General features: G+C 46.3%; 8 protein-coding genes across 15 annotated transcripts; 3 read left to right on the forward strand and 5 right to left on the reverse strand.

Annotated features, from left to right (window-relative positions):
- Nucleotides 1–120: 120 nt before the first annotated feature.
- Nucleotides 121–1209, forward strand: LOC135803426 (stearoyl-CoA desaturase-like). Its single transcript, XM_065317032.1, has 2 exons — nt 121–307; nt 365–1209. Exons 1-2 carry the CDS (start codon nt 127–129, stop codon nt 1189–1191), a joined length of 1008 nt encoding a protein of 335 aa, XP_065173104.1. The 5' UTR covers nt 121–126; the 3' UTR covers nt 1192–1209.
- Nucleotides 1145–4262, reverse strand: LOC135803419 (cytosolic 10-formyltetrahydrofolate dehydrogenase). Its single transcript, XM_065317024.1, has 3 exons — nt 4114–4262; nt 2914–4052; nt 1145–2848 (listed from the first exon to the last, which is right to left on the reverse strand). Exons 1-3 carry the CDS (start codon nt 4123–4125, stop codon nt 1204–1206), a joined length of 2796 nt encoding a protein of 931 aa, XP_065173096.1. The 5' UTR covers nt 4126–4262; the 3' UTR covers nt 1145–1203.
- A 74-nt stretch (nt 4263–4336) lies between these two features.
- MED26 (mediator complex subunit 26) lies at nt 4337–7068 on the reverse strand. The gene is made up of 3 exons (XM_065317027.1): nt 6846–7068; nt 5929–6481; nt 4337–5863 (listed from the first exon to the last, which is right to left on the reverse strand). The coding sequence occupies exons 1-3, from the start codon at nt 6906–6908 to the stop codon at nt 4755–4757; spliced, it is 1725 nt and encodes a 574-aa protein (XP_065173099.1). The 5' UTR covers nt 6909–7068; the 3' UTR covers nt 4337–4754.
- Nucleotides 7069–7190: 122 nt separating this feature from the next.
- On the reverse strand, nt 7191–8134 carry LOC135803430 (prenylated Rab acceptor protein 1). Its single transcript, XM_065317036.1, has 3 exons — nt 7898–8134; nt 7627–7836; nt 7191–7568 (listed from the first exon to the last, which is right to left on the reverse strand). Exons 1-3 carry the CDS (start codon nt 7969–7971, stop codon nt 7265–7267), a joined length of 588 nt encoding a protein of 195 aa, XP_065173108.1. The 5' UTR covers nt 7972–8134; the 3' UTR covers nt 7191–7264.
- Nucleotides 8135–8665: 531 nt separating this feature from the next.
- stj (voltage-dependent calcium channel subunit straightjacket) lies at nt 8666–14320 on the forward strand. Of its 4 annotated transcripts, XM_065317017.1 has the most exons (10): nt 8666–8986; nt 9054–9135; nt 9201–9305; nt 9361–9507; nt 9563–9983; nt 10263–11356; nt 11442–11498; nt 11896–12656; nt 12770–12802; nt 12941–14320. In XM_065317017.1, exons 1-10 carry the CDS (start codon nt 8886–8888, stop codon nt 14256–14258), a joined length of 4119 nt encoding a protein of 1372 aa, XP_065173089.1. In that variant the 5' UTR covers nt 8666–8885; the 3' UTR covers nt 14259–14320. The 4 variants fall into 4 exon arrangements, with proteins under 4 accessions (XP_065173089.1, XP_065173090.1, XP_065173091.1 ...); XM_065317018.1 differs by lacking the exon at nt 12770–12802; XM_065317019.1 differs by lacking the exon at nt 11442–11498.
- Nucleotides 14321–14603: 283 nt separating this feature from the next.
- Nucleotides 14604–15923, forward strand: LOC135802218 (sodium/bile acid cotransporter 7-like). Its single transcript, XM_065315770.1, has 4 exons — nt 14604–14996; nt 15056–15206; nt 15260–15503; nt 15559–15923. The coding sequence occupies exons 1-4, from the start codon at nt 14665–14667 to the stop codon at nt 15855–15857; spliced, it is 1026 nt and encodes a 341-aa protein (XP_065171842.1). The 5' UTR covers nt 14604–14664; the 3' UTR covers nt 15858–15923.
- On the reverse strand, nt 15853–21739 carry LOC135802167 (polyamine-transporting ATPase 13A3-like). Of its 3 annotated transcripts, none has more exons than XM_065315710.1 (4): nt 21658–21732; nt 20129–20693; nt 17429–20008; nt 15853–17358 (listed from the first exon to the last, which is right to left on the reverse strand). In XM_065315710.1, exons 2-4 carry the CDS (start codon nt 20265–20267, stop codon nt 16001–16003), a joined length of 4077 nt encoding a protein of 1358 aa, XP_065171782.1. In that variant the 5' UTR covers nt 20268–20693; nt 21658–21732; the 3' UTR covers nt 15853–16000. The 3 variants fall into 3 exon arrangements, with proteins under 3 accessions (XP_065171782.1, XP_065171773.1, XP_065171790.1); XM_065315701.1 differs by lacking the exon at nt 21658–21732 and adding an exon at nt 20929–21406; XM_065315718.1 differs by lacking the exon at nt 20129–20693 and having other exon boundaries at nt 21658–21739.
- A 122-nt stretch (nt 21740–21861) lies between these two features.
- LOC135802196 (uncharacterized) lies at nt 21862–23989 on the reverse strand. 3 transcript variants are annotated; one of them, XM_065315742.1, is made up of 2 exons: nt 23600–23989; nt 21862–23538 (listed from the first exon to the last, which is right to left on the reverse strand). In XM_065315742.1, the coding sequence occupies exon 2, from the start codon at nt 23515–23517 to the stop codon at nt 22165–22167; it is 1353 nt and encodes a 450-aa protein (XP_065171814.1). In that variant the 5' UTR covers nt 23518–23538; nt 23600–23989; the 3' UTR covers nt 21862–22164. The 3 variants fall into 3 exon arrangements, with proteins under 3 accessions (XP_065171814.1, XP_065171823.1, XP_065171831.1); XM_065315751.1 differs by having other exon boundaries at nt 23592–23989; XM_065315759.1 differs by having other exon boundaries at nt 23848–23985.
- Between the last annotated feature and the right edge of the window lie 98 nt (nt 23990–24087).

The following is a 24087-nucleotide window of genomic DNA, read 5'->3' on the forward strand; positions in this document are numbered from 1 at the left end:
CTTGGTTATTTTCACCGTTGGGAATTCCACGTATGCGATAATAACAGGAACTTGGAAACAAAAACACCGGTGCAAGAATTTCAGCAATTCCCATGATTGTCATGAAAACCCAGCGCGAAATTTTCCATGATCAGTAACAGCAACAAAATGTCGACAGACATATCACCAACAGAACTAAAACAAAAAAGTTATAAATGGGACATTGTCTGGCGCAATGTCTTCCTGATTACAACCGTACACCTTGCCGGATTGTACGGTGTCTATGCCAAATACTACTTCATTCCAAAATGGCAGTCATTCGTCTTCAGTAAGCGCCACATAATTAATTACCTACAAACAAAACATTAATTATTATGATTTGTAGATGTAGCACAGATAATATTTCAAGGCATGGGCATAACAGCAGGCCGCCATCGCCTTTGGAGTCACCGCGCGTACAAAGCGCATTACTCCGTTCAAATCTTCCTGGCAATAATGGCCGCCAGCGTTTACGAACAGAGTATCTACCTTTGGTGTCGTGACCATCGCCTGCATCACATCCACAGCGACACCGACGCTGATCCGTACAACTCCCAGCGTGGTTTCTTCTTCTGTCACATCGGATGGTTCTTCCTGCGTAAACACCCGGAAATCACACGCAAAGGTGCCAAAGTTGACTTGAGCGACTTGCGCGCCAATCCCGTCGTTATGTTCGAACACAAATACAACAAACCATTAGCGATTATATTCACACTACTATTACCATGTGTCATTCCGATATTATGCTGGAATGAGCGCGTGGAAGTCGCGGTATTTTATTGTTGCTTTTGGCGATTGTTGTTAATTCTCCACGCGACGTGGAGCGTGAATAGTTTTGCACATTTATACGGCTGGCGTCCGTACGATGCAAACATCCCACCGGCAGAAAACACGTTTGTTTCCTTTGCTAGTGGTGGCGAAGGATTCCACAACTACCACCACACATTCCCGTGGGATTACAAGGCGGCTGAGTTGAGCGGTGATTCTAGAAACATCACAACTGCATTTATCGATACCCTTGCGAAATTCGGGCTTGTTTACGACCGGAAATCAGCGTCAAGAGGGATAATTAAGCAGAGGATCGAACGCACAGGTAATGAAGACTTCCTTGGCTCAAAAAACAATGTTTTGAACACCTTCATCAGTATAATCGCCCTAATCATAATTGTATAATAAAATAATTAATTAATATTCAAGTGTAACAGTTTTAGTTGTTAAGTACTCCTCTAATGCCCTAGCACCTAAGTCCTTGCCGAAACCAGACTGTTTACAACCGCCAAACGGAGCGGCCACATCGGTTTTATTATAGGTATTAACAAACACAGTGCCGGCTTTGATTGCTTCTGAAAATCTGAGTGCTTTAGAGACATCTGAAGTGAAAACACCAGCTGCCAGACCATATTCTGTCCTGTTGGCTCTCTGTATCACTCCATCAAAGTCTCTATTCTTAAATCGTGAGATACACATGATAGGCCCGAAGGATTCTTCTTTGGCAATGCGCATGTTGTCCTGTACGTTGATAAAAACAGTCGGTTGGAAGTATAAACCTGGTTGTGGTAATCTGTTACCTCCCAGGGCTAAAACAGCGCCATCTTCCACGCCGATCTTAACAAATTCTTCGAGTTTACGTAAATGCGCGAGGTGATTCTGCGGACCGTGGTTTGTACTCTTATCAAACGGATCACCAATGGTGATCTTTTTGGTTTCCGTTACAATACGCTCGATGAATTCATCGTAGATGCCAGCCTCGACAAAGATCCGCCCGGCCGCTATACAATTCTCACCTTTATTGAAGAAAACAGCCTGCATTGCAACGCGGACGGCTTTCTGAAGATCACAATCCGCAAATATCACCAGCGGGGATTTACCGCCGAGTTCCAATGAGAGTTTCTTCAGGTTCCCTGCGCATGACGCCATGATAACCTTTCCTATATCAGTACTACCTGTGAAACCTATTTTGCGCACATCCGGATGCTCAGCTAATGCTGCGCCTGCAACCGTGCCACTTCCAGGTAACACATTAACAACCCCCGGAGGTATACCTGCGAGTACAGTCAACTCAGCAAACTTCAACGCTGTCAGTGGACAAACAAGCGCTGGTTTAATCACACAAGTATTACCAGCTGCCAAACAAGCCGCCATCTTCCATGATAACATCATCAAAGGATAATTCCACGGTGTGATCAATCCGCATACGCCAATCGGTTCACGTTTGGTGAAACATAAATTTTTCTGCGGTCTAGCGCTTGCGATCGGTATAGTCTCACCTTGAATTTTATCACACCACCCGGCGTAGTATCGCCATGTTTCAATACTCATACCGACGTGTGTTTTTAATGCGAGTGTATACACAGCGCCAGAATCCAGCGATTCGAGAGTAGCCAGTTCCTCTCGATGTACTTCCATTAAATCGGCGAGTTTTAGAAGCTTTTTACCGCGTTCCCGGGCGGACATTTTGGTCCACTCACCGTTGAAAGCTTTCGTTGCAGCTCGCACAGCTTTGTCAACATCTAACTTCGATGCGGATTGTACGCGACAGAGGATTTTCTCATCGTGCGGATTGATTACGTCAGTTTCTGTGGATCGTCCTTCATGTGCAGTAGCATTAACAAATTTCCCATCGATGAATAATTGTGTAGGGCAGTTAATGCAAAGTTTATTGGCGTTAAACTCTACGCCTTCGTATTTTACCTTTGCTGGACCTTCTGTGCCGTTACTTTCACGTTTTAAAATGATACAAGCGTTAAAAAACTCCAAAAAGGATGAATTTAGGAAGACATGTTCGTTTTCAAGTTGGATTTCTAGTAAATCTTTACTGGATTCAACCAATCTGTTAAAAAAAACATTTTTTATTATATTTTACTCTAAATTTCAAGTAAAATATATAATTATTACCTGACTACATCCATTGACGCCCCGCCACATTGAAAAAAGTCCGAATCATCCTCGATATCATCATAAGAAAGAATACCCTTCCAGATATCTCTCATCTTATCCATAAGTTGTGTTTCATCATCGTTGAAATCACAAATAATCGAAGACGATGACCCAGCGAATAAATTCGCCGCGAGTTGAACCTTACCATTGATCCGGATACGTTTAACATTGACGATATTCTTATCAGCGCATTGTAGCATGAGACCTTCATCCGATAACCACGCCGCGGGACAATCGCGTATGTGCACTTGTTTTGCATCATTTTTTCGAACCATTTCTTGTAATAATTCAGTATTCATGTGTTCAATGATTGTAGATTGAAAGAGAACAACTTCCTCATCGTCTAGATAACAAGATGCGCCTGGGACACTGTCTAATCCCCGAATAAAATCATGAATTGCTTGCGCGTTTTGATTGAAGTTAATCGGCTGCGGGGTTTTCAACATTGGCTCGTACGTAGCTTTAGTTTCATCTTGGATTATCATAGGTGCCGAATCTACTCCTAATTCAGCGATGATATCGACAGCAGTAGCCACGCTTTTCACCCCAACAGGATACAGAAACCTGCGATATAAACTATCAACTGTATCGTCTTCTTCAACATCACATTCACGTTGTAATAGAATAGGACCTGTATCCAGCCCATCATCAGCCCAGAATATAGACAATCCAGCTCGTGTATCACCGGACATAAGGGTCCAGTTAATGGCGCTTGCACCTCTATGCCGCGGAAGGATCGAAGGATGATAACAGATGGTGCGGTAGCGAGGAAAATCCACAACTTCCTTGGGGATAAACTGTGAACAATACGGCAGGACATTCAAATCAACCTGATAGGATTGATACAGCGCCAATACATCCGGGAGGGGTTTTCCCGCCGTGCGCCAACGCGGGATTTTATGCACGGGGATATCACGGTTGTGTGCGTGTTGCGCCAAGGCATCTTCACGGCCTTGTTTATCGGGAATAGTAAAGATGGCCGCCACGGAATGTCCGCGTTCTTGCAGAGCGGCGACAACATCAGCAGCAAATTGACTCTGGCCGATGACAGCTATCTTCAACGCGCGTGCCGGCGGTGCAACACCCGAAGACTTCCACTATACACGATAATATCAAATTTGAGTGAATGAAAATAGGATTATCAATGTTTTGACTTACGTTCGGAGGCATGTTGAGAAGAGTTTAGTTTAGACAAATATAACATCGTAATTCAAAGCGCACGCAGCATTTATACTCCACCCTTATCAGGTCAACATTGGCGTTTATCGCGCGACCGATACTGGAAATAACCGGCCGCGTTGACCGGCTGCGAGTGAACTCTATGCCCGGCGATCCGGTTGTCACCGGTTCGCTGGTGAGGACAGCAGCGGACAGCGGACGCTCTCGTTGCATTTGTTTAATGAATAAATAACAAATTCAGATACATGTAATCAAACAATGCGCTTCTCTCGCTCTGGTTGGTACTAAATAATAGGATGCAGACGCAGATAGAATCGAATAAAGTATTACAATAATAATAATAATAATAATAATAATTAATATTCATCATTACGCTTTGTATCGGGGCTATCATCTCGCGGTGATATTCACAGTCTTACAAAGTCCTCGGCGCGGCGCACACTCGCGCCCCGGCCCGCTCCAATTTTTCAACAATCACTTACAATAGTATATGTACAAATATCAACGATGTGCAACGGCATAGAGTGGCGGGCGGACGGAGGCGCGAGTGCCGCGCGGACTAGCGGGCGGGTATTTGTTCATCTCATGCGTCTTCTTCTTCTGCTGCTTCTTCTAGTCGTCTAGTCGATGATGACGTACGGCAGGATGCGCAGCGTTTCGCCGTCGTACGAGGGCCGGTCGAGGCATTCGTGAAACTCGCAAAACTGCCGCCCCTTGGTTGAATCCTGCCCCGGCCCAGGCCCCCGCTCCTCGCCGCCCTCCGAAATACTGTACTTCTTGTAGGTTTCACTACACGCCTCGCTCTTCGCTGGCAGTTGATAGAAATTAGGCACTATGTTGACGTCGGTATGGGAGATGGTGGATGGGGTGGAGGTGGCGGTGGTTGGGGAGGAAGGCTGTTGCTGCTGCTGCTCGCACTGCAAGCGCGCCTCGCCGTAGTTGCCGTTAAGATTATCCGCATAGGCGGCGTGCAGCAACGCGACGCGCTCGTCGCCGACGTCGTTCAGTCTGTACTTCTCCTCGAGACGGCGGCGCGCCGGACAGTCGACGTGCTCGCGAAAGGCGACAGGTGGCGGGGGTAACGGCGGCCGCTCCTCCGCGCTACCATCCACGACTAGCGACGACTCGACGGGCTCTTTCATCACACACCAGCAAACTGGTGTTTCATGCTCGTCCTCGCCGCCGTCCATATCAATTGGCGGCAGGCGACGGAGCGCCTCCTCTTCGGACAGCGACAGTGGCACCACCAGATGCTGTTCCGTCGGTGGTTGACTATCCACCGCGTCATTATCATCGGAAGGCAGTCGTTTACGGTGCTGTTTGCTCATCGCCGCCGGCACATCATCCACGACAATGATTTCATCGTCATCTTCATCATCGGGTGACGCAGGGCGTTGTAGATGCTGCAGTGGTGATGAGTGATGCAACACGCCGCTCTCTCGATTATTGTTGCTGCCACTCCGATGCTTTTTCAGACGATTGACGCCCGAATTGAGCTTCTGGTCGATGAGACTAACGCGCTCCGTGAGTTTCGCCGCACGTTCACGCCAGTCGTCTACATTACGCGCTGGTGATGTAGGCGTCGCTCCGGCCGGTGGCAGCGACCGGTTCTGCAGACTCTCGATGAGCTCCTGCGTCGTCTTCACCTTGGCGTTGCCGCGCGACACGGCCATTTTGTTGGAGAAGGACGACTCGGCCTCTTCGATGAGATTCTTGTGGTTTTTCGAGCCTGCAACGCACCGCAAGATGAAAAACGTGCCCAGTCACATGACTGCCATGTAACGTGCAACTTACCTTTCTTGCGGCCGCGCTTCTTCGGTATCTGGTCGTCGTACGCAGACTCGCGGAGAAGCGCATCCTGCGCGCTTGTACTCGAATTCGAGTCCGAATTGACGACGACCAGCGTGACCGGCTGTTTGGCCGGAGTGCTCGACACGATGTCTTTGAACGAGGAATTGGAGTTGTCGGAGAAGTCATAGTCGAAGGGCGGCGCCGTCCCGCCGCCGTTCGCCCGATGCTTCTTGACGTGTGTGGGTGTGTGGTCAAGCCGCGACGGCGGCCGCTTCTTGCCTCCACCCTCATCCAAGGGCGCGGCCGACGGACGAATCTGACCGTTGGTGGCGACTGGCACCGGCAGCGCTGACACGTCCGGCGGATTCGCCACCAGCACAATGTTGCGCCACTTCTTCACCAGCAATTTGACGCGCTTCGCCAGCGTGTCGTTGGCGAGGTGCTTGCGCAACTCATTGATGTGCTTACCCAGTCGGGTGGCCTCGAGCAGCTCTTTGGTGATTGTAACCTTCTCCAGGAGTGTGATGACTTCAATGATGGTAGCCATGTTAGTAACCTGCAAGTGGACCAGAATCAGTCTGAGCGGCAGCGACAAGACGCGCGAGTGGATTGCGATTGTCATAACTGACTGGTCATAACATTCAACAACATTGAGGTTAGCATACACATGCACGCACTGTCGTCGGGGATGGGACTAGGCGGCATAAGGCCGCGAGCGCGTTCAGAACATTGCACACACATCGGCGGCGGCATTGTGCCTGGCCTCCGCCGTCGCTCGTCTCTGCTCTCCTGCAAGTTGCGTGGCGCCGCGCGCCCGCGCTGGCACATGCACACGGCGGGCGCGCGCGCGACGCGCGGTCCGTCCGGCCGTTCGTTCGCTGAAAATCGCCCATTGCTCGTGTTAGAAGGGTTGTGCTTACATTATAATCGCCGTCTAATGCACCGAGTAGTTTCTGCGTTATCTCCGTGACGTTATTCTGCATCTAATATCGGTTTGTAGCGATAAAACCGAACGTATTTGACGAGGACCGTCCGTAGCTCCGCACGGCAACAATGGCGGCGGTACATTGCGTTTTCGACACTCAGCGAAGGCGCACTGTTGTACAGGGAACATGGTGAACCCGAACACACTGAAGGTGGGGATCGCTCGGGGCCGGCCGATTGCGTGCGCTCGCCCGGCTCGTGCACCATCGGCGGCTCGCGGAATCGCGCCGCCAGCGCCATCACGAGCGCATGCGCCTCACCACTCCACACCACACAGGGTGTTTACAAATTGAAAATTTATTACAATCGTAACCAACCAACAAGCAAGCGTATAATATGTGCCCTACATTATGCGCTACACCTCCTGCAGCAGGCCAAACTCATCCTCGCTGCTGCTCATCAGCGCGTCAATGTTGTAAAACGCCGCGTGCAGCGTAATCAACGTGAAGGAAGCGCCAATCACCCAGAAAATCACTCCGTGCGCACCCACCAGATACAAAACTGGCATCGAGCCCAACGAAACCAGTCCGTACTGCTGCGCGAGAGTCAACTCGCGGCCAAACAGCACCAATTTTGATCCTGCTGCATGCCTCTTGGACAATTTATAGCCACAGTAGAAGGATCCACCAATAGCAAACAGTAATAATGGACTTGTTATTCTAAAACAAACATAATCCGCCTTAACTTTCAACTTTTCACCTTAAAATCCCAACTTACAAGCAGTAAACAATCAGGCCCAGGAATACAAAGATGTAATTACTCTGGAAGTACTCAATATTTCTCATAATTCGCCTGCTGAGGCGCGGAATTGACGCAGGTGCTTTAAAATTTGAAGTTTGTAGAAATACCAGCCATGGGCGCACATTTTGTCGCTGCTGTGCGAGCCAATCTTTCGGGTCGGGCAGCGCAAGCGGCATTTGCCATAAACTGCAAACACTCACTATATTAAAAATATGTTCCTTGTTGTGGTCATTTTTTCATTGTTTACCTGGCAATTCCACTTTTTTGCGGCAATGGCCCCGGAGCCATATCGCCGGTGACTTCCACTGAAATATCGCTCATTGTGGTGTATGCAGCCGTGGCTATGCTGTTAATACGATTGGAGGCATCGAGTCGCCTGCGTTTTGCAGCAACTCAACAGTAAACAGACACGACACAGTGCGCCAGATGGAAAAGAAAACATCGGGCGAACGCGTCATATGGTTGGGTGACAGGTCTGACGTCATCACGATTAGCAGCGCCAAATGTGCAGTTGCGGCGAGTTTAGAAACTACCACCTGTTGCCACACAGGGTGTTGCAAACCTAAAAAATAGTTAAATTCGGTAAAACTGCATTAAATTTTAATTAAAATGAACATATTTAATTATAAATTGATTAATTGTTAGTATTAATTAAATAAAACGTAAAAATATTTTTAATTTTTTTTTAATTTTACAATAAATTTCTAGTTGTTTGCCACACTCGGTTTATATTTTTAAATTTAGTTCCCCAAATACCCACCGTGGCAGCACTATATTTGTTTGGATTAGTTTTTTCAACGCACGCACGCAGAAATAATTTACAACTGCGGTAAAAATAACAAAATACACTTGAAAAATGTATATCATACGCGTATCTTTCCCCACATTTTTGTTCCCACTGCCAATAGCAAGACACACAACAATGCAATGTAAACAAGTGTGTGTAATTGAATCATCTCGGTCAATTGATAAATTGCCGCGCGGCGACTTGCGCGCATGCAGCAAATTATCGATTGAAGAGTTGCGCTGTGCGTATTCCGCCACCCACCTCAGTATTATCAGCGTTAGAGATTAGCGAAAGGTCCTGGCTGCAGGCTGCACCACTGACACACATCTTTTTTTTTACATTTCGTGCTGGGTGCAAGTGTGTGCAGATGCGGGAAAATGCGAAACGCGCGTTGATAACGGCCAGCACGTGTTGAAAACGTCCGCGAATGAGGTAGTAGTGTGCCGAAATGCGCCTTAATCCGGTTGTGCTATTCCTGGTGGCGGTGGTGATTGTGAATAGGGTAGGATCGCAGGATGCGCATGTAAAACATCCCGAATTGCCACGCCTGTAAGCTAAAAACATCCTGAAACCAATTAAAATTAAATTTATTTTTTTAATTTGTTCAATATTTTAGTGTACGTAACTGGGCTGAGAAGCTCGGGGGTGAATTGTGGCACTTTGGTGAATTAGTCACACGTAGAAGTACGGTTGTTGAGGTATGTGTGAATAAAAACATAATTAGTCATGTACATAACCTTAAATAATTCAAATCTTACTTTAGAGCTATCGACATGCGATTGTTACCGCGAAAGATGGCGAATCTTTACTGCGAGAGATCACAAGTCGTGTTAAAAACATGATGGATAAAAAGGTGGACGCTGTCAGGGTAAAAATTAAGTTTTTTAGTTAATTAAACAAAAAATTATACTAAACACTTGCAGAGAATCATGGAAATTGCTGAAAATGTAGCCGCGACGGCGCAGGACGACGTCGGAGAAGACTACGATTACTACAAAGCAAAAGACCTCATTGATACAACTGCAGTGACCACCACAGAAGAACCCCAACATCAAAATGACAACACAGAAGTAAAAAGCAATTAAAAACGCGGTAAAACTTAATATTAATCTATAAAATATTAAGTTTCAGGATGATGATGACGATGACGATGATGAAAGTAAAAATATCGAAAACGATCCACAAACAGACGCGCTCCGGCGTGAGAACCGTCGATATTCATCAAAAATGATCGACGATTATCAAAACGAAGAAGGGGATTCGGATATTGATGCGGATGCAGATATAAATGCAAATTTAAACGTCAACGTGGATCCATCAGAGAATGAACAACTGGAAAATGCAAATAAAGATGATTTAGAGCGTCCAGATGAAATCGAACGTGAGGAAGAGGGAGAAGAAGGCGTGGAGCAGGAACCAATGGCTAGTCTCAAACCTCCGGTGGATAAACGCCGATTACCACTGCATCCCAATCCGAATTTTTATAATATCCCGGTTAATCTCAACGTGAGTGCTGTGCACGTGCCGAGTAATGTGTATGATCGCTGTAAGTAAAAAAGGAAATTAATTAGAAAAGTTTTAAGGTTATTTAAATGCAGGCAACCATTAATACACCAATGGCAGATTAATTTGATGAATTAAGTCAAAATCGTAAAATATTCGCAGTTTTTTGCTTCCCGGTAAAGGTTATGATGGTGTATTGATGGTTGCCTGCCTGTTCGACAACAAACTGAGCGGCCATCTTGCATGCCTGCATTTAAATGACTTTGCCACTTCTCTGGCACAAAATAAAACAATATTTTTCTAATTTTTCTACTCTCCGTAGCTCCGGAAGTAATCCGTGACATAAAATGGTCTGAGGAACTAGACAAATCCTTCCAGGACAACTACAAACAAGACCCAACCATATCCTGGCAATACTTCGGCAGTTCCTCCGGTTTCATGCGCCAATACCCCGCAATGATCTGGAAACAGGAACCTGTCGACCTCTACGACTGCCGCATGCGCAGCTGGTACGTGGAGGCGGCCTCCTCACCCAAAGACATCGTCATCCTCATCGATCGTTCCGGCTCCATGACTGGCATGCGGCGTGAAATCGCCAAACACGTCGTGAACAACATCCTGGACACGCTGGGAAACAATGATTACGTCAATATCTACACATTCAGCAACACAACAGACCCGCTTATTGATTGTTTCGAAGGACACCTCGTCCAGGCAAATCTAGCGAATGTTCGACAGTTTAAGGAAGCCATGTTTGGTTTCAAAACCGAGCAAATCGCAAACTTCTCACTGGCATTGACAGCGGCGTTTGAATTGCTGCAATCGTATCGTGAAGAACGCGCTGGGGAAGGCGCGCAGTGTAATCAAGCGATTATGTTGGTCACCGATGGTGTTTACTACAACTTTAAAGAGATTTTCAAAGAGTACAACTGGCGGAATCTACCATTTATGCCTGTACGTGTATTCACATACCTAATAGGTAGAGAAGTATCAGATGTACGTGAAGTAAAATGGATGGCATGCGCGAATCAAGGTTACTACGTGCATTTAAGCACGTATGCAGAAGTACGCGAGCAAGTATTACAATATCTACCAGTAATGGCACGCCCAATGGTGCTCAATCCAACGCTGAAACCTAACCCCACTTGGTCGCCAGTCTACGCAGACGTCACCGATCCGAAACTCACCAACTGGCTATGGGTAACCCGTGAACGCAACAAACAACGCGATAGATTCCTACTATACCGACGCAATCGTAACCGCACTTCGTTCTTCATCGACGACGTCATCGACCGCAAGTTCATGTATCAGCAACGCCGCATGGACTTCAACAAGGATAAAGTCCCCGGGGAATTCCAGGAGTACCGTCTGATGACCTCTGTCAGTTTACCTGTGTATGACAAAAGACAGAATGCGGTAAGATTATATCCACTCTAATTCTATTACCAATCAATGTGATACTTGTTGTGTGATGTGATGGTTGATGACGCGCCGTGTGCAGAACATTTCAGAAAAGATACAGATCAACGAAAAAATCTGGATCACAGTCACCAAGGAGGTAATTGCACACCGGCAGACACCAACATCCACCCCCCCCAAACGCATCTGCAGTGACGCCATCTCTGATAACTAAATATTACCAAATCAAATATTTCAAGCTAGTTCCGTAGCGTAGCGTGCGTGTAGTCGTTGTGGTTGGAGTTGATTGGATACTAATGTTGTTTGGGCGTGTGCAGGCCCCGCCCAGCTATAGCCGACGGATATAACCTACAATTATTAATCATAGCAGCCCATATATTAAATAAACATAGTTGATTCTTTAGCCCTAGCCTAGCTGTTACAGATTTATTCATTTATTTAGTGCTTTAGTGATTAAAAATTATATCGAAATATGGTAGAGAGATTTGGTTATGTGTTCAACATGAGATTAATACGCATGCGCGCGACTGTTTCAGACCCGCATCGCCAACCTCCTGGGCGTAGCAGGGACGGATGTACCAATCGCCACCATCGAGCGTCTTTTACTACCATACCGAGTGGGTGTGAATGGTTTCGCATTCATCGTCACCAACAATGGCTACATCCTGTTACATCCGGATCTACGTCCGGTGTTCCAGGGTATACTCAAACCAGCGTACAACCGTGTAGATATGGTTGAGGTGGAACTCTTTGATGATGACACCGAACCCAGGGAATTCTCTTCGGAATTACTAAAGTTACGCAGCGCTATTGTGAATCAATCCAGCGGGGATAAGGAATACCGCGTCAAGTATCACATGGATGAAATGAATCGTATACACTTTGGTAAACGTCATTATTACTACACTGGTATTGAAGGTACTCCGTTTACCTTGGTCCTGGCGCTGCCTGATCGTTATGGGCATTATGAGATCGACCAACAGAGCAAGGAGGATAAACATCGGATATTCGTCACGCATAACAATAACCTCACGCAGTTCTTCACGGGCAACTGGACGGTGCATCCGGCGTGGACGTACTGCAGGTATCTGGGTGAGAAAAGGGTACAGCGTAATTTTTCCTCTCCCGCTGCGGAACTGCTGCATTTCTTGGAGAAGATGAGCATGCCGGGATGGAAGTGGAACAATTCGCATTCGCAGGAGTGTGATCGCTCGCTGATCAATCGGGTGCTGTACGACGCGAAGATCACGGAATGGTTTCACAAGAATATCACGAATACGAATAAAGAAGACAATGGGTAGGTTGTGTTTGAATTAATTATAGTGTGTGTTTAGAGGTTATATACTTTGAGAGGTTATATCATTGTCTGTTTTTGCTTGCACAATCATTTCGCGATTGCTTGCGTATTAGGCCCATTGCAATGTTGATGTCATTGCTGCCAAGGTAGAGTATGATAATGACTTGCACTTTTCGAATAAAACAGCAGCCAGGAAGCGTAAGATTATGGTTATACAATTACATAACCCTAAAACTTAAATTGTCAAAAATATTACTAATATTACCATGAATAATATGTTCCAGACATGAATTCATCTCGCGTTTCGGCATAACCGTCGCATTCCTCGCAACCCATAGCGGTCTCACCCGCTGGCAAGACTTCCCGCAAAACGCCGCCACTCCAAAGGTCCACTTCCACGAACTGCACGCAGAGGCAGTCAATGAAGTCTGGTACCGGCGTGCGGTGGAACAACACTATAGACAACCACGTAGTTTTGTGTATTCTGTACCCTTCGACGCCGACTGGCCCGTTTCAGTCGCCGTTCTAGAAGGTGAAGAAGAACAACCGCCACGTCCATCCGACGATGTCCTGGTAACAGCAAGTCATGCAATATTCAAAGAAGACCCTAAGGATAAACGAGTGAAAGCCGTGGTGGGGGTAGTAGGGTTCCAGATGTACCATCGTGCCCTCCACGCACTCTTCCAAAACATCACAAGCCAATGCGGGGATGAACGCTGTAAACGTACCTGTTCCTCTGAAGAGTTACACTGTATGCTCGTCGATGACAATGGTTACATAGTCGTAGCCTATGATAGAAAAAGAACAGGGATGTTTTTAGGTGATTTCCGGCCGGATATCCTCGAAATGTTAGTCGAAGAAGGTGTGTACAACCGTACGCGGATGTACGACTACCAAGCGACATGTTTCCCCAATATCCACACTGTATCACCAGCGTCACCCCGGTTACTAACCCCGTTTGAAAATTTTGGCGAAATCTTCTCCTGGTTACTCACAACAATCATTTACTTCGCAAAAGTAGCAGTCGCTCGACCCGGAGATGATTTCATCGCAACCGAACAACCATCATCAGCAGCAGCAGCCAATGTTGTCCTTGAAGAAGCCGAACCCGAGCATGAAGATGAAGACCAACCCAGTCGTACCTTCGAGAAAGACTTTGATCATCGTTTGCTAATCAACAAAACCCACCCGGAGCCATGCGATACCGAAATGTATCTGTATCACCTCATCCACTACTCCGAGAGTAACATATCACGCAGTGGGTATAATCGGACGATGCGTGACTGCGCGCGTCCCTTCCTGGTGCAACCGGTCGTCGCCAGTAACATGGTCCTGCTGGTGATCAACATGCTGTGCCCGGAGGTTCCAATGGAGGAGCCTATTCTCAGCCCGACGCCGGTGGACGTGTGGTATAATGAAAGCCGGCACTGCCACATCTTGCGGTATAATAAATTCCCACGGCGGAATTATATGAGTTGTATCAATCGGAGTATCCACGAGCAGACGATCCAATTGTGCGGCAGGGCCGCCACGGACGCACGCCCACACAATGTTCTTGTTTCACTCGTTCTACTCGTAGCTCTCTTCTTTATCGCTGCATAATTCTGTCCCACGTGTTAACGTTTCTCATACATACAAACAATATAATTGAATCGTTTCGTAAACACTCGGTGTGATTATTTATACCTGCAGTGTACACTGCGCCATCTAGTGTTGTTAAAGTCAAGTTATACGTTTGACTTTATTTGAAGAGTAGAGTTAGAGGTTGGAGTGTAGAAATCGCGACTTCTTATTGGTTCAGCGGCTGTTGTCATTGGCTGAAACAAATTTATAAGATCATATAAACAACATGGGTAATGTATGGTATATAATCTTCTTAAATGGTGTTTAACGCAATCAATAGATCAAAATAATATCTATGATCAAATCATGCACGTAAACTTTGTAAAAATAGGTTATACCAATATATACGTAGCAAATCAGCTGTGTAACAACAAAAATGTAAAAAATGCGGCAGAAAATCACCGTCGGTGAATATGTCCGTAAAAACTGGCTCCTCCTCGGCATTCTCGGCTGCATTATCGCGGCGAGTTTCTTCCCGAGCGTGGGTATCAAGGGTGGTCCACTACGACCCGAATACACCGTGAAATACGGCGCCGTTTGCCTCATATTCTTCATTAGTGGCTTACAACTGAAAACAGAAAATGTCCTGCACACGCTGCGACAATATAAACTACACGCATTCATCCAGGGGTTCACCTTCGTCCTTGTACCTTTATTCATGCAATGCGTCGTCAAAGTATTCGGAATATTCGGCGTCAATTTATGGATACTCCGAGGGTAAGAATAGAACCAACTCAAAACAAATAAAAATCATTATTATAATTATTGTGTTATAGATTTATTACCGTGGCATGTATGCCACCGCCGGTATCTTCAGCTGTGATATTAACACGTGCGGCAAACGGTAACGAAACAGCTGCCATTTTCAACTCGATCGTTGGCAGCTTCCTGGGGATCATCATCACGCCAATCTCACTTCTACTAAACGTAAAAATAATCAAATTAAATAATAATTAAACTAATTTTTGTTAATTTTGCAGTTGGGGTTCACTACAATTGTACCTCTAACAGGCACAGTCCTCCAGTTAGTAACAACAGTATTATCTCCATTGATAATCGGGCAAGTCATCCGCAACTGCACACCATTCCGAGGACATTCATTACCTTTGGGTGTCCTAAGTCAGTTTGCGCTTATGCTGATAATCTTCGCGACATTCTGCGAAACATTCCATACGCCTGAAGATGGTTTAACCGCGGGGAATATATTATTCACCGTGTTTTTCGGTAAACAAACAAACAACACCCTGTATATCCTATAATATCTCTAATGATTTTACAGTGTTAATCTTGCAAATCGCCCTGTTATACTTGGCCTTCACCCTGGCGAATCGCCACCGCAGTGATTTCAACGCATCTGATGTAATCGCAATAGTATTCTGCTCGACGCACAAATCCCTCACACTTGGCATACCAATATTGCGTATAATGTTCCATGGTTTCTCGCACTTGTCACAAATAAGCCTGCCGCTGTTAGTCTACCATCCAACGCAGATAATCCTCGGCGGTATGTTGGTCTCACACTTGAAGGAATGGGGCGAGCGGGATGGCGGTGCGCGTCGTCGCAAGTCACTAGTCTAAGTTAATTTAATCTATATTTATAGACCAGCTATAACGTTATTCCTATTAATACAATACTAAACTAAATGATTTTTTTGGTTTTCTATGTATCTTAACTAATAATACTAGAACACGCTTAAGTACATCGTGTACATCTGCGGACATCACCGAATGACGTCCATTTCTAGAAAGCCATTACCATCGCATTGACTAATCGACCGTATGCGTCCATTGTGCCCACCATTGGGCCACACACCTTTATAGATCGGCGTATTGGGTCCGGTATTACACGCATCCGGCGCCGTGCGAAAACTACCCATACTCTCCGCATCATCACCGTCACACTGCAACTGTAATTGCACAGCGGATTGAAAATGCACAGGAGTGCTATGTGTGCTTGCCCCACCGGCGGCGTATTCAATACTCCCATTGGATTTCAACGCCACCGAACCATCACAATCATGCTCGTTAATACTGCATTCATCAGGCGCACGATAGAACGAATTCAGCACGTGATTCTTATCGAATTGTTCGCTCTCGATGACAATCTCCGCCTCGCAAGATGGCAGCGGCGTCATCGGACTGGCAGCACTATGGAAATGCGACGTAAGCGGCGGCCATTTTGAATCACGCTGCAATTCGCGCTCGATCGCAATGAATTTCCGCTTTGAACTATCCGCACACTTATCGCGCATCTTTTTAAACAGACAATGCTCGACAATGATGACCTCCGCAGCGATGGCAGCTAGAAAATGCGCGCCGGCGTATAATAATAAATAAACCCTGAAGCGCATCTCCTGCGCGAGTTCCAACTCAAACACATCCTGCAACCAAGGCATCGGGTCCAGCGCCATGTAGACACTGAACGCCGCCATTAGAATCGCCGAAATTAATAATCCGTAATTACTGAAAATACTCTCGCGATACGGCGCGCCTTTACTAAACACAATCGCAAGGATAATATACTGAAAACTCGACACGGTGAACACCGTATAATTCTCCACACATCCCACAGCATCTTTATCCTCTTTAGATGAGGCATTAAACGGCTGATACCACGATTGCATCTGCACATGTTGGAACGCCATTGTTTGCACCGCCAACAACAAAATCAACTGCAATGAAATACTGACAATCGGCGCGAGAGATATTAGACTATTCAGCGGTGTTTCCTTGACGAGTTTACCTTTGTACGCTTCGGTACGACCGAAGAAGAACGCAAAGATCGAAATGATGAATAAATCGATGTACAAAAACTCGATATCCGTTAGATTTGATTCGATACTGTATAAAATCAACACCGACGCGAACTGGCAGAGTGAATACGCCGCCATGTATTTGAAAATGCCGAAAGATGTCACCAGAGCAGCGCGGCCTTCCTTAACTATACTAAGCACACAGGTAATGTTCGGGTTTTTAGACGTGAATGGTGACGCCACTGAAGATTCCGCATCCGAGAGGGATATACCAGTATGGGCTGCTTTCAATGCTCCACAATCATTTGCACCATCTCCACACATAGCTACAGAAACAATCAAAACACAATTATTTAAACAAAAAACTTTGAAATTTTTGAAATACTTTATACTAACCGACATAATAGCCAAGCGCTTGCAACTCCTGCACCAACTGCTGCTTCTGATCCGGCGCCATGCGAGCGAAAATACTCCCCCTGGTGACTAGCTGTGGAATCAACTCCGGGTGATCATCGCGAATCGCAGTCCACACCTTCCCCGTCAACGCAAACCGGTAATTATTATATTTTACATCGTCTCTGCCAATTTCAACCACAACATCAGTGTTTGTTTGACTTTCTAGTGTTGGCAATGATACAACACTCGAGGAATTCGACAGAATGGACTCCACACCTCCCGGTTTATCCTTGGTGGCAGTTAGTGTGTAATGCACAGCGCCATTATCAACATTAACACTAATCACCGACTGTGACGGTTGTACAATGCCGCAATCACGTGCGACACTCACCGCAGTCAATATATTATCGCCTGTGACCATAACAACACGAATTCGTGCATCGTTCAATGCTGCAATGCTTGGAGTAGTTGCATCTTTCAAGCGATTCTCCAAAACAATCAAACCCAACATGGTCATGTCGCTTTCAATAGCTTCGCGTTGAACTTTCGCTACTTTCGCATAGGACATCTTCAATTGTTTATGGGCTAGGGCAATCACACGATATCCTTCCTGCGTGTAATGTTCGAGAACCCTTCCGAAGTCTTCGGGGACACTATCCGGACGCACAAAGTTCAAAATCATCTCCGGGGATCCTTTGCTATAGTATTCAAAATACGACGCGTCTAATCTTCGGACAATCACACCCATGCGTTGTGCACTCGATGAAAACGGAAACTCTTTAATACTTGCTATTTGCATATTAGAATCACCATCGCCCGGGGGTGTGAAAACCGTGGGGAAAATCATATCAAACTTTGTATTATCCTCCACTTCCGGTTCGTCAATCACCCACTTGGTGCTCTCAAACATTTTCAAATCCAACGGATCCCCCGTGATTTGTTTATCAATTATAGTCAAAGAATGACAACAAACCAATCCGTATAATAACGCGTCATAGGACATCTTCTCCACTTCACTAATGGGATTCCCGAAATGTTTCCCAGACTCCACCGGAACAACACACAGTAAATCTAACCCGTCTTCGGTTAATGTTCCCGTCTTATCAAAGCACACACAATCAATACTCCCGGAGACATTAATCGTACGCGGCGAGATACAGAAGATCTGCTGTTTTTGTAACCGTGTTTGCGCGTACAGCCGTCCAACAGTCATGGCGGCCGGCAACGCAGGTGGCACAACGATTGTAATCAAGTCCAGCGCTTCGACAATCATCTCCGCCACGGCCACACCGCGCATGAACTTCGTGACTAGTGTGTAGATAAACCCGAGACCCGCGACGCCGCCCAGCAGCATCACAAACCGGTAGGAATCCTGCTCGAATTTAAAATCCACCGGTGGGGGATATAATATGGATCTAACAAGTTCTCCCTTAGCTGTTTGGAAACCCGTACGGACGACAACAGCTAAAACCTTCGCATTACCAAAATACCTGGTCTGGATAACCTGCGTCCCGCAGAACAGGGTATGTCTAGCGTGTTCCTTTGCATCATAGACCAGATCTCCAAGATGTGGGAAAGGTGTTTTTGTGACAGGTACACTCTCACCAGTCAACATACTCTCATTCAAGATACAATTCCCTGCGACTAGTAATGCATCACACTGTAGGATACACCCATGCGGTGGTATCTCCAACACATCCCCAGGAACCAATAATTCCGTTGAAATGGTTTCTGTATGCAGGTAATCTAAACCTTCTCCTGTGCTTGCACTTTCCCTACGTCTTAAAACCGTACAGACATCGGATGAATGCACAGTTGATTTCAGATTTCGTTGATTCCGCCGCGTCTGGATCACGGTCATGGTAACCCCGAACACGGACATCAACAAAATGGCCGCTGCGTAGTAGTAGTAATTGTCCGCGAACCACAGCACAAAGCTAAAGACTTGAAAGATATAAAACGGGTTGAGTACTTCGAGAAACAGCAAAGTAGGGATGGAAGACTCCTTGATTTTGATCTCATTGGGCCCGTAGACAGCGCGTCGTGTACGTGCCTCATGCAGAGACAGCCCACCATCGGCAGCAGCTGCGTGCAACGGCACAGCATTGACGCCCGTGTCCAACCCGCGCAGTTTAACGAATTCGTGCGTTTCGTCATCCCAGATATACGTCACCTTTTTGCACGTGAAAGTGAGCAGGCGTTCGAGTTGTCTGAACTGCCCCCCGCCGAAATGTACGGATAGAGTGGTAGCGCGTGGTTTTTCAGGTGCTTCATCATCGTCTTCGACGATGAGTGAATCCGCAGTTACCGTGCGTAGGTGTTTGACATAGTATACTTTATGGTTGTCATTGTAGGCTTCGGTGATGAGGACAAAGTCCGCAGCGGTGACATCACACGGCACACACCTGCTCTTGAGATAGAGATGTGGTAGCCAGTGGTAGAATAGTCGCAGGAAGCCGCAGGTGAGGATAATGCCCGCGTAGGTGAGACACGAGCGGAGTGCTGTTGGGCGATAGCCGCAGAGTCGCAGTTCGTCGTCCTCGTCGGGATTAACGCGCATTTCATACGCGCTCGCCATGTCTACATCAATAAAAAAATATACAAAGTTAAAATAAACAAGGTAATCTGATATTTATTACGGGTGTTTTTTTTTATGCCGTGCAGTGCGGTTGTGTGTTCTGCTACTGGTTGTTTGTTTACCTTTGGGCGGCGCGTCTTGGGCGAGCAGCTCGGCGTGCTGCTCGGCAATACCAGCGGCGCGGCGATCCGTGCGCTTCCTGGTGCGGAAGGGCGCATAACCCTGCCGCTTAATACTGAGATTCTCCAGCGAGGAGGCCATCGCAACACACGCACACGCGGCTCAATTGAGCTTGATTGGCTCGATTATTGCTGTTGGATGAGGGGCCCGCCGAGCGACGACCGGTCGTCAGCTCGCCATCACCGTCGCCGGACGTGAGCAAGGCGGCGGCGGCGGGTGTCAGTCGCCCGGATCGTTCTTCGCGCGACAACAGGAACAGCAGCACGCCGACGGCGCACACATTCTTCTACCCGCCGTCGGGCAGGAGGCGGCGCGTGGGACAGCAACTGCTGACGACGGCGACAACAACGAGCGAGGAGGTGTTAGAAGCAGCTGGCGAGGGGGGCTTGCGGCGATGCTCCAGTACTCCTGCTGCCGCCTCACACAACTATGCATCATACGCTGGCGCTGCCGATTCAGCACAACTCCTCAAATCTCTGCGTTCTCTCCGTTTCGTGCTAGTCGCGTCTAGAAAACAAAAACACGGTGAGAATCTCACAGCTAAAAATACGCGAAAGGGCCTTGAATCGTAACTCGCATGTGCCAAAACTGCGAAATACTTCTCCGAGGCGTCGCATTTCGAATCGTTCATATCGCATACGCGCACGATAAGCGAAACTCGATATACACGACACGTCGTCATATGACCATGATGAGTAATATAATTTCGGCCAGCATATACTCACGCATACAAATAACTTACACAATTTGTGCCCGGCCAATTAAGGCGATTAGAGCGCGTCGCACGCGCTTCCACCAGCTCGCAATTGATAGATTATACTCGCTAGGAGTGCTTCGACCACTTCAACAACTCAAGCCCATTAACGAGTTCATTATCTGCCGACGCAACTCAATAAAAGGACTTCTAACAAACGTGCGATTCTTCATTTTCTGTTAACAATTTAGTAGCAACACGCGATGAAGATGTGATTTGAGGTTAATACGATCGATTTTATTCGCACTAGAGTTTAATTTGGACACTTGCACAATTTATCTATATCAAGTATAGGTATGTATGACTAATGTTATATGAACTCGCACGTAGGAATTTGCTTCCGCACAGGACGAAACAAGTGAAGCAAGTGACAAGCAGCACGGCACGCAAAACCGGCGAGTGCGCAATGTGGCCCGCAAGAAATACCAATTCGCACTACTCCAATCAAACCAATCAGCACCATCTGGTGTCATCTACCAGAAGTTTTCTTATGCTACTTTATAACCCTAACATATAGATCGCGTGAGTATTATTTCCGCTAGTATGCAACACGTGAAACACTTATAAAAAATGTTTAAATATCTACGCTCCTCAGGTGCAAACAACCGTAATAAACGTGATTAAGATAATTCAACACGTAATTGTATATTCTACCAGCTGCACTGCACTGCAACGACGTGTGTTAACCTTGATAGATATAAATATAAACTCGCTTACCGCTTGCGACGTGAGTAAACTTTGTGAAAATCACAAGTGAAAAGCGCAGTGAAAACGCGTGGCACGCACAAACCAAACTAAACTAGAATGTATACGGAGACTCAAGTACGTCCGTGCGGGTTTCTCTCCACTCTCGAACGATTAGTAACACCCGCCTCCCCGCCATAGAAACAATTGCTCGATAACAAAATGAAACGCCACACAAACGCCGCTGATTAATGTATAATATAAGTATCTCTGAGCAGAATAAAACAAAATTTCACCACGAATAAAGAGCAACAAATTCCAAAACAAACAAAAAAACATTACAAACAATTAAACAACACGCACATACACACACACACACAGAGGCACAGACACAGCCAAAACATTTTCCAAGTCGAAGTAATAAATTAAGTACGTATTGTAAGTGTCGGAAGATAAAAACAGACAAAATAAATGATACAATAAAGATCTCAACAGAAAAAACAAAACAATAGAGTGTTAATATTACTAGCGCTACGATTACTAGAGAGTTACACTTGCAGGTGTGGATCTATGATGATTGCGATGATGGTGGTAATCTATAACGGTTCCTTCCTGGTTGGGAACAACTTCATCGCTTGCCAGACTTAACCTTTCTTCAGCAGAGGGCGCGGCGAGCACAAGACTGCCATGCGGGCCCATTACAAGGTGTGCTACACTGCCGCCAGTTGTGATTGTGTCGCCTACATGATGCTGGTGATGTTTAACCTCAATTTCACCACTAGCGCCATCTACATCTGTCATTTCAGCCGAGGTATTGTCATTTTCTTCATTACCATCATCACCTGATGGAATGATATTATCTCTGATACCCATCGTGATATGTGCGCCTTTTTTATGCCCCATTGACAGATGACTACCTTCAATTAAAGGCTTTTCATGTTCATGTGTAGATGAATCATAATCATCGTTTTCTGTTTGCGTGGTTTGTGTTGTACCCAAACCAAACTTTTTATGTTTCAATCGTAATTCTCGTCGATAAAATGCATCTAAAACAATTTTCAACTTCAAAGCATCTAATTCCATGCCATTCTCATCTTCGTGTTCATTTATCCAGTTCACAAAGTCAATCACATCACGATCAGTGAGTAATCCGTCCTGACCTTGAATAATCTCAACTAACTGCCGCATATCCACTAATTTTTCGGGTGTAAATGATGTGGAAGACACAAAATTATCATCATTCTCCTGAATATCTCTCAATAAACGTCGTAGAGATTCAGATAAATGATAGGTGCGCATTAACCCAACTTCCGCACTGGTTTGTGTCGATTGGGTTGCATACGTCTTCGGCGGAGGTATTGCCATTAACTCAGGCACTTCTGGTTGCATACCATCCGCCTTCTCCTGACTATCTTTAGCCGCAACAAGACTCGCAGGTAATTCCAGGGTATTACCATCCTCTAAATCACATTCATCTGGATTTTGCTCGCTGATAGCACGACTACAACTCGAACAACTACAATCGGTGATGATCTGCACACGTTTACGCATCTGCTGCGTATCATCAGTAAGATTAGCGTTGAAATTCGCGCGACGCAGCGTAACATGATAACATTGCGTTGTTTTCGGCTGACAACTATCGCAGTACGGTCCGATGAGTTCACCGGGCTCAGCTGGTTGCGTGCGAGGAATGCTGTAGCTGTAGCAGGCGCCCACACACACGTGGTTATCAATCGTCAGCGGTGCATAGCCAGGCATCGCAACCACCTGTCTGATCGGTGTGGTTTGACACCAGGAGTGTCGCTCCGGGTACAAGACAATGTTGTGTACTTTATGCTCACCGGCAACCAACACAACACTACTCAGCGTGAAGCAGAGTAAATAGAACATCATCGTGGTGTGTTTCTGATCTTCCTGCAAATGAATTATAGTTATAATGTTATTCTAGGCAGAGCGCTGCGCACAACCAGTTCACCTTCGGAGGCCTCAGTGGTCGCGCAGTGGTCGCGCAAGCGATGATGATATTTCTACCGCGCGCGCGGTTGATTTATGCACAAACGCGAGGGGGGCACGGGCGGCGGATATTGCCTTTCGCGAAAACTGCGCAGCTCCAAATCGGGGCAAAACTTCTTTGGTTTTTATCCTATTCCACACACAACGCACAGCAAGAGACAACAACAACCTTTGTCTATTTTGTGCTTAAATTCTGCTTAAATCACTTACTTAAGTGTTATGCGCATGCACTATGCCCACACATTGAACCACTCATTAATTAATATCGCTGACTTTGACTTTATTCGTTTTTGTTTTAGTTTGTTATTCGCGTTAGGATATGATACGCGATGCGTTGTTCGTTGTTCGACATCTGCGCACTCAGTGCGCGTCTCGTCATCGTCTCCCCGCTTCTGCGATTGCCACTGCTGTTGCTGCTGCTGCTGCTGCTTAACACATTCAACAAGTGAG

The sequence above is a fragment of the Atheta coriaria genome, unplaced genomic scaffold, assembly GCF_025399875.1.
Source record: "Atheta coriaria isolate IRGN ID8LTWV9N9 unplaced genomic scaffold, Caltech_Dcor_3.1 hic_scaffold_2_pilon, whole genome shotgun sequence".
NCBI lineage: Eukaryota > Metazoa > Arthropoda > Insecta > Coleoptera > Staphylinidae > Dalotia > Dalotia coriaria.